The 8940-nt window shown below is 33.9% G+C and overlaps 1 protein-coding gene across 9 annotated transcripts; it reads right to left on the bottom strand.

The window, feature by feature from the left end:
* Positions 1 to 1272: 1272 nt before the first annotated feature.
* On the bottom strand, positions 1273 to 4923 carry LOC131654126 (alpha-dioxygenase PIOX-like). Of its 9 annotated transcripts, none has more exons than XR_009299235.1 (8): positions 4665 to 4923; positions 4471 to 4561; positions 3782 to 4227; positions 3518 to 3670; positions 2993 to 3183; positions 2582 to 2640; positions 2362 to 2511; positions 1275 to 2275 (listed from the first exon to the last, which is right to left on the bottom strand). XR_009299235.1 is itself a non-coding variant. In XM_058924550.1 (3 exons), the coding sequence occupies exons 1-3, from the start codon at positions 2630 to 2632 to the stop codon at positions 2168 to 2170; spliced, it is 309 nt and encodes a 102-aa protein (XP_058780533.1). In that variant the 5' UTR covers positions 2633 to 3511; the 3' UTR covers positions 1273 to 2167. The 9 variants fall into 9 exon arrangements, 1 of the variants encoding a protein (XP_058780533.1); XR_009299236.1 differs by having other exon boundaries at positions 2993 to 3105; XR_009299234.1 differs by having other exon boundaries at positions 1278 to 2275; positions 2582 to 2668; positions 2878 to 3183.
* Between the last annotated feature and the right edge of the window lie 4017 nt (positions 4924 to 8940).

Here is an 8940-nt window from a genome sequence, read left to right as displayed (position 1 = left end):
AATATTAATTATTTTGATCAATAACTTCATGTTTCGTTAATATTTCAAATTTGTTCCCGTTAATATTCAAAAAAATTATCGGTAAAAGGTATTAGTAAAAGATTAAATTTGGGTTAAAATTGAAAAAGTTATAAAAATACTGATATTAAAAAAATTGAATATTATGTTCCCGTTAATATTCAATATTTTGATTAGCAATTTCATGTTCCCGCTAATATTAATATTTTGATCAGTAACTTCATGTTTCCGTTAATATTCAATATTTTTATCACTAACTTCATGTTCCCGTTATTAGTAAATCCATGTTTCCGCTGTTATTCAATATTTTGTTCAGTAACTTTATGTTCCCGTTAATATTCAATATTTTGATCAGTAATTTAATATTCCCGTTAATATTCAATATTTTGATCACTAACTTCATGTCCCCGTTAATATTAATTAATTAAAATTAATTTACAAATCAAATATATTATTCCATATATAAAAACATTTAAAAACTTCATGTTCTCGTTAATATTCAATATTTTGATTAGTAACTTCATGTTTCCGTTAATATTCAATAGTTTGATCAATAACTCTTCATGTTCCCGTTAATATTCAATATTTGAATTAGTAACTTCATGTTCCCGTTAATATTCAATAGTTTGAACAATAACTTCATGTTCCCGTTAATATTCAATTTGTTTATCATTAATAGAAAGAAGAATAGAAGCCAATCCGACAAATTCCTAGGTATAACATTATTCAATAAGAGCATTTTGATAGCCTTATTTGAAAAAATAATCACATTAAAATAATTTAATTCTAATTTAATTTAAATACATTCAAATCTTTAATAATTTTATTTTTTTATTTTTTATTTTATTTTGGTTGAATTGAACTAATTATTCAATTTTTTCTTGGTGTGATTATTACAAATATACCTATCGTAATATTCATAGAATTTCAATAAAAAATTCATATAATTATTATATTTACATTATAATAAATATTGATGTTACACATTATTTTATATTAATTATTTATTTAATTAAAAAAAATAACATCATACTCTCCACCTTATTTCAAATAGACATGTTTAATGAAGATGCCATATTTAGCTTTTTATAAAACATAAGCATAACATATTTAAATCTATTATATTCACACATATTATTGAAAATAAATTTTCAAATTTATATTATTTATTATAATAAAGTGAAATTAATGTTTTAATAATAAATAATTTATATAAAATTATAAATAAAATATTTAATGAAATGTCATGTCAGTTTTAATATCATAATATTGATGTAATAATTATTGATTTCTATCATATTAAAAGTGATTTAATTTTCATTTAATTGCATTCTAAATTTGAATGACTTATCATATTAATGACGGTTTAATTTTTCTTTATTCTCATTATAAATTTAAATGCATTTAAATTAATGAAATTAAATAAGACTTAAATTATTTTTTAATTTGATTAGGATTTTTTAATTATCCTATGAGCATTGCAATGCATATGCTATGTTACCATATGAACCTACTCAAACACACGTGAATCTACACGTTCCCGGTACCGCACAAATGCCTCACTTCAGCCTTGACTTCATAACTAACCCTACTAACTCTAATAGTTTTTAACATTTCAGCCTAACCTAATAGTTTCTATTCCTAATAGTTTTAACTAAACTGTTTTAAATAACTAATCTCTAACTGTTTTTTCAAACCCAACTGTTAACTAACAGCTTTGTAACAGTTTCTAAACATCCTAAAATTCCAACTAACACATTCCTAACAAATAACTAACTACCATATCTAACAAACTATAATTAGCCAATTGCAAGATATAATTATAATGGCATTAATGTTTCCTACTAAATATAATTATAATTATGAATAAGAAATAACAAAAAAATAAATAATATTACAGAATATTTAATTGAAAACAAAACAAAATATTTGATATAATGGTATCCAACAATTCATCAATTACTTTAGGATGCGGCAGAAGAGAAAAAGTCGCCGTCCAAAGCTGAACTGGAAGGGTACCCATTTCCAAAAACAACCAATGCTTTAGTGGTAGCAGATGTTGGCTGGGACATAAGTGAGACTGGAGACAGTGATGTTGGTGTTGGTAAGGAAACTATTCAGTTCTTCCAAATGCACAAAACCTTCATAATCAAGTCTTAATATCATAGGATCCTCTGAGAATTTCCTTTATTTTTAAGAATTTAAAGGATTTTAGACGGGATTGGCTTGCAACTTCAGAAGATGCAGTGAGTTCAATCTATATATAGTAAAAACATTTATTTCTAAGTTTTCACGTATAGAATATGAAGAATACAAAAATGTATATGAAATTCATTTGTATACCTGTTGAGTGTCCTCCAAATGATCAATCCAATCATGTATCATAAACTGAATCCAACTTGCTGCTAACACATTGAACTGTTTTCCAGTGTCTTTGAATGTTTTCCTCTCCAAAAGTTTTGTCATCAGCACCATTGGATCTGGCTTCAACAGCTGCACAAAAACACTATCCAATTATATATTCATCTAAATTATAGTTAGCCATATAATTTCCAGTCAGTACCTTGTTCTTCTGATCGAGAGAGCCGCTGTTTTCATTCGATCTGTTTTTCATCCACGTTCCTGTATATTCTTGTTTGTAGTTTTAGAACTTTATAGAATAAAAATAAAATAAAATAAAATACAATATCTATGGAGACCAAGTTCTTTTCACTTATTAATACGACATAAATAACAACTGGATTTCATTGCACCAGTGCTAGTAAAACTGACATATTGCTCAACATTTTATTCTTTTATTAGAATAGTACTGAGATTCCTAGTCAGATACACCAAGACATATGCTCAACCATATCATACCATTCTATTCTCTGCTGAAAATTGAACATCAAATAACCTCTGTCTAGCCTTCATTGCCTGCATTAGTTTCTTCACACAATTCACATGAATAAAGTAATGCATAAAAGGATAGTACCTCATAATCATAAATGCTTAGAGAAAGTTTTATCAGAATTTGCTACTCTATGTTATTGTCCTTTATCGTAAACCAATCCGTGTCAGTACCACCCTGCATCACAGTGCCAAAATCTGTAGTAGAACATAGAAAACCAAATCAGAACTGCAGCTTGCATCGTATCGATCATGGTCCACACAAACATCAAACTCCTGCACATCATTTAAATCCACTAACAGTCAGCCTATATACCATACAAAACCTATCGAGCGATTCATGGAATTTTTCACCTAACATCCTAAAGGGCTGTCCATACTATCTTAGATACGCTACGTCAAGTATTTTAACCGAGTCCTAGCAAATTCAAAGTTTCAGTTCAGTTTGCTAACTTGCAACCTTACCATCATGTACGAAAAAACCAAACTATCTTCTAATCCCTAGCAGCCCCGCATTCAAACAGTTTCACACATCGAAAGCCAAAAAAACATACATATACAACATATACATTCCAAAGTAAAAACTCATATAAAACTCATAAACACATACACTCAGTTCAGACATTATTCGAAACAGGGACGATTCCATTCGGATTCAATGACCGTCACATTATCTCAGCAGCCATATACATCAAGCTAACCGGTGTCTAAATAACATAACCTGCCGTATGTGAAGCTCTTCACACCAGTCCCAAAGGACCTGCTGCAAGCAAATATGTCATCAAGAAAGATATTGTATGTTAGGGAAATATAATCTCTTAAATGACTACTATGTCTATACATACAACTCAAGAGGCAAAAGAGATGATTTTACCGAAACGGCCTGATCCCATAAATGGAAGTAGTAATAAGAGAGATTATTGACCCAAACTACTGAATATCTTCAAGGTTCCATATGCGTAAAGCAACACAAATGGGAAAAGGGAGAACCCTGCTGCTTGCATCATACATGTGGGGTGGAACAAAAGGGGCAAGAAAGGCTTAAGGAACCACTAATTATACTAATGATGCTTCCAGTCCTGTTTGATATTGTATACATTCTTCTGCAATGTTTTACTTTCAATTCTTTTCCATGTGTAAGAGCATTTTTTCACCATTACAAATAATTTTTCAGGAAGGTATCGAGTAAGCATAGATGTATCTTACCTCATCACCATATTGCATGAGGGACCGCACCAATGTAGGGGCAGTGTAGAATATTGATACTTTAAATTTATCAATAATGTTCCAACTACGCCCAGCATCAGGATAATTGGGAGCCTGCATTCATAGTATCAGATTCAGAGCAAAATATTTCTTTGCAATTCCATGACTCTTAAAAAAAATTTATCCATTAACTCAAATTGCCAAATTAATAGAATGATGTTGGTGGAAATCACTATTAATTTTTTCAAAAACCTCATAATATCAATCTTTCTAAAATATGTAGGCAAGTCAAAAAAATTATCTATAAAGCTTAGCTTGAGGGAATTAAAATTTTGCACTATGTTTCAAAATTATTACCCCTTCATACAGAACAACAGTTGCACCATTGAGTATGGGTCCATAAGTGACATAGCTGTGCCCAGTAATCCAACCACAATCCGTTGTGCACCTATAATCAGGGAATAGGGGTTATTAAATAAGACTACTGATCCTGTTTTCACCAAGAACACTTCAAAGATAAAAAAGTATGCAAGATGAGCTTTCGAAGTTACCAGTAGACATCAGATGGTTTGTAATCAAATGCATACTTAAATGTTGTTGCAGTGTAATAGTGCACAGTTAAAGCCACCGAAATTAGCATTCATGTCTAGAGTATTTCTGAACATGTTGTATGTTGTAAGGTGACGAAGTCCTTATCACCAACCCTCTTTGGATGATCAGAAAATCTTAGAGGTCAAAGGAGTGACCAATAGTTTTGAACAGCTGATTTCCAGTTGTCAAAATCGTCAGCAAATTCACCAGGCAGCAATCCTAGTAGCGACACAGAAAATTTAGTGACTAAGAAGTTAACGTTACAATATTTGTACTTCCGCAAAGAACATCACAATTACCATGTATGGCTGGCTCATTCATGTTCAAATTAGCCTGAGAAGGCCAATTTTCCCTTTTTTCAAGCGAAACCCAACGGCTGCTCTGCGCTCCTCCTTTGCAATTTTGCAATTCGCGATAATATGTAGACTCCGCATCAATACCTCAAACATTATGTACCTCACAATCTTATCACCATCAGCGTACCATGCAATCTTGTCTCCTCTCTGATACTCTCTTTCACTGCAGCCAAACAACACCATAACCAAAACGAAAAATGAAAGTACGTAATCAAATTTGATATCAGAAAGAAAAGAAAAAAAGCATAACCAAACAACATTCACGATTCAGTTTCGCTCAAATTCATAGTGAAAGATTTTGTAGAATGATAGTTGATACCATAAGATAATAAGATCTAAGCATTACCTCAACACTCTAAACCAAATTATCACAGAAATACCATAATGTAATTGTCAATTTCCACTCCGATGAAAGTTAGGAAAACCAAAACATACCCGCTGATTCAAAGACAACATATACGACGCATTCCAGTTTTGTAAAAGATGCTACATCCACTCATTAAAGTTATGCTTCTGCCGTTCACTATTAGTTTATATGACAAATGTAAAAGAAAATAAATATAAGACGTGTAGCAGATAAAGTGATGGTGAATCAAACCTTCAAAAACACGTATAAAAACTTACTTGAGACCCAAATTTATATATCGATTCCCTTTAGTTGTTGCATCAAGCACTGAAACCAAACCACAAACAGATCATAATTATTATTATTATTATTATTCTGAGCATTATATTTGAGAAAAAAAGGGGAATGAGTACCGGATTCTTGAAGATGACCGACGGCATCGGTGAAGCATTGAATATGATGTAGTGAGGTGTCGGTGGATTGGGAGAGGGACAATCGGAGTGCTTCAACCATATCGAACCCGACACCACCAAACTCGCCACCGGAAACGCAGCACAATTGATCTACCACCGGAAAATCGCACATCTCTATAAAACCGATGAAAACGTCGGATCCACGGTAATGTCGTCGTATCAGATATTTTGGTTGGTACCCTATTTGTGACTTGTAAATGACATCTATGCTTAACCTTCCAAGTAGCATAAACAAAAACAGTAAAAACAAATTAAGTTAACAATTAGCAAAGATCAAAGTGAATGGATACAATTGGGATGCTAGACTATCAACGCTCTTCATTTTCTCATTCAATCTGCATCATTAAGCATCAAACTTTATCTAATTCATTCAACTTTCTGAGAAAATTATCAAAAACACGTATAAAAACTTACTTGAGACACGAATTTATATATCGATTCCCTTTAGTTGCTGCATCAAGCACTGAAATCAAACCACAAACAGATCATGATTATTATTATTATTACTCTGAGCGTTATATTTGAGAAAAAAAGGGGAATGAGTACCGGATTCTTCAAGATGACCGGCGGCGTCGGTGAAGCATTGAATATGATGATATGAGGTGTCGGTGGATTGAGAGAGGGACAATCGGAGTGCTTCGAAGACGGAGGTGAAGCTCTGAGCAATGGCGAAGGAATCTCGTTCGACAACTTCAATTGCTTTCAATATTTCTCTGTGATTGTTGGTGTTGAAGGAGCTACCATCTAATGTTAGGGTTACTTCAATTGAGAAGATTAATGGGTGGATTGAAACGATTCTGAAAGCATTATTTCAATTGCATGAATATAGGAAAGATTGGAAGTGGAAAAGGGAAATAAATTACAATGATTTGGGTAACAGGGGTTTGGAACGTGGATGGGCAGAGAGAGAGTAAAGAATCTGTAACTGCAATAGCATGAGAAGCTGTGAGGGTGAATTTTCCACAGGAATAACTGCCGCAGCCCACCAGGCAGTTGAAGGATCAAAAATTCTGTAGTAACCACCAAAGCTGATGTGGATCAACGATAGAAGAGTTGCTGATGTGGATAGCCTAAGAAAGTCCCAAATGGTAGACTTTTCTTATATTTTTTTTTTTTTTTAACCGGACAAACTAAACCGTAATTTTTTTTTTTTTTTTATAAACTGAATAATATTAAGAAAATGAAAACAAAAAGATACAAAAGAAAGGGGGGGACCAAGCCAAAAACCCCTTAAGAAAAGATTCTAATCCTAGGGGTGCCTTCCAAATCTAAAAGGAAATCCCTTACTAAAACCGAATGAACAAAATAAAACCAATTATAACTACCTAAGGTTAGACCAAGATTCGCAAGAAGATCCGCACAAAAATTGGCTTCTCTATACACATGAGTGATCATAAACTCGATCGAACGAGTATAAGCAACACAAGAGAGCCAACGAGATCTAATCTTCCAAGGAACCAAGTTAATATTAGAGAAAGCTTGAGTAACAAGCATGCAATCCGATTCCATCCATAATCTATTATACCTCAGCTCTTTAGCTTTTTCAATGGCAAAAATGACTGCATACAGCTCAGCCAACACTGCATCCCCTTCCCCCAAGAAATTACAGAAGCTCCCTAAGTGCACAGCTGCATCGCTACGGAAAATACCGCCACACGCCATTAACATAGGCGAACCACGGGCAAGACCATCTACATTCACTTTTATCCAGCCTCTAGGAGGAGGACACCAAAGAACATCAATCATACGCGAAACTTTGCCGGGATGAATAAGGACATCAAAGCTTTTAAGAATTGAGAAGCTCTGCATATTATTACTAGAGCAATTGACAGTATTATTCCCTACCAATCTGGCCCTAGCAATAATATTCGAAATGCACCATTTCCAATGAGTGTCTTTGTCTTCAAACCTCTGCAAGTTACGGGCTCGCCATACATTATAAAACACACTGCAGATGCACGATATCGCAACATCTTTCGCTTGCGGAGACCACCATTCTTTAATCAATTTAGAACAATCCTGTAGGCTGCATATACTGCTCGCAACCTGCAACTTATCTAACAGCCATTTCCAAATGTGAGAAACAAAAGTGCATTGAAAGAAGATGTGATGAGATGTTTCCACACTGGCCCGACAAAGAGAACACCGCGACGGAGTATGGAAACCTCTTATAGCCATATTATCATCAGTAGGCATTTTTGCATGAGCTATTCTCCAAACTAAAAAGGACTGATTAGGAGGAACATTTCTATCCCAAGGATAGAAATCAAGGACTTTGGCAGCTTTTTTCTGGCAAATAGAGTAAGCATGCTTCAAAGTAAAATCACCATTAACAGTATTCATCCAAACTAACGAATCATCCACCTCCACATCCGGAAACTTGATCTTTTCCAGCAAATCCCTTAGACACGGGTAAGCAGCCAACACATTAGAAGGAATGCACCAATCTCCATTGACCCTCCACTCTTTCACCATCACAGAAAGCTTGTTTTTAAAAATGCAAGGAATATTCAATAACTCTGCCAGCGGTTTATCTAGCCAATTATCAAGCCAAAAATTCACTTTGGACCCGTCCCCTATAATCCACTTTGTATTCTCCAAAACTTTAGAATAACAATCCTTTATGCTAGACCAAATAGATGAGCTAATGTGGTAAGTAATGCATCTTCTGTTTCTAACAACACGAGCTGCCAGCAAATCAGTCCAACTTTTTTCCCCTTTCACAAATTGCCAGCACAAATGAAGGTTAGTGGCAGCGTTAAAACCCTCAAGAGACTTGAGACCTAAGCCTCCATCTTTCAAGCTAGCACAACATTTATCCCACGCCACAGTAACAATCTTTCTCTGCTCCAAGTTACCACTCCAAATGAAGTTGCGCATCCACTTGTTGAGTTGCTTAACAAGAGAACCAGGCCAGTTGTATATAGATATACAGTGCACAAACATACTCTGGATCACTGATTTTACAAGCAGCAGCCTTCCAGCCAGAGACAGCAGCTTTGCTTTCCAGCTAGCCAGTCTTAATTTGATCTTATCTGCAATAAACAAAAAATAAACCGGC

The sequence above is a fragment of the Vicia villosa genome, linkage group LG2, assembly GCF_029867415.1.
Source record: "Vicia villosa cultivar HV-30 ecotype Madison, WI linkage group LG2, Vvil1.0, whole genome shotgun sequence".
In the NCBI taxonomy this organism is placed as follows: domain Eukaryota; kingdom Viridiplantae; phylum Streptophyta; class Magnoliopsida; order Fabales; family Fabaceae; genus Vicia; species Vicia villosa.
The sequence above is the reverse complement of the archived record's forward strand: the minus strand, read 5'-3'. Positions and strand labels throughout refer to the sequence as shown.

Excerpts from the sequence above, each read along its gene's own strand:
- LOC131654126 (XM_058924550.1), bottom strand. The coding sequence starts at position 2,632 with ATGAAAAACAGATCGAATGAAAACAGCGGCTCTCTCGATCAGAAGAAC. Across the intron at positions 2,512-2,581 it reads CTCTCGATCAGAAGAACAAG|CTGTTGAAGCCAGATCCAAT; the intron begins GTACTGACTGGA and ends GTTTTTGTGCAG. Across the intron at positions 2,276-2,361 it reads ATTTGGAGGACACTCAACAG|ATTGAACTCACTGCATCTTC; the intron begins GTATACAAATGA and ends TACTATATATAG.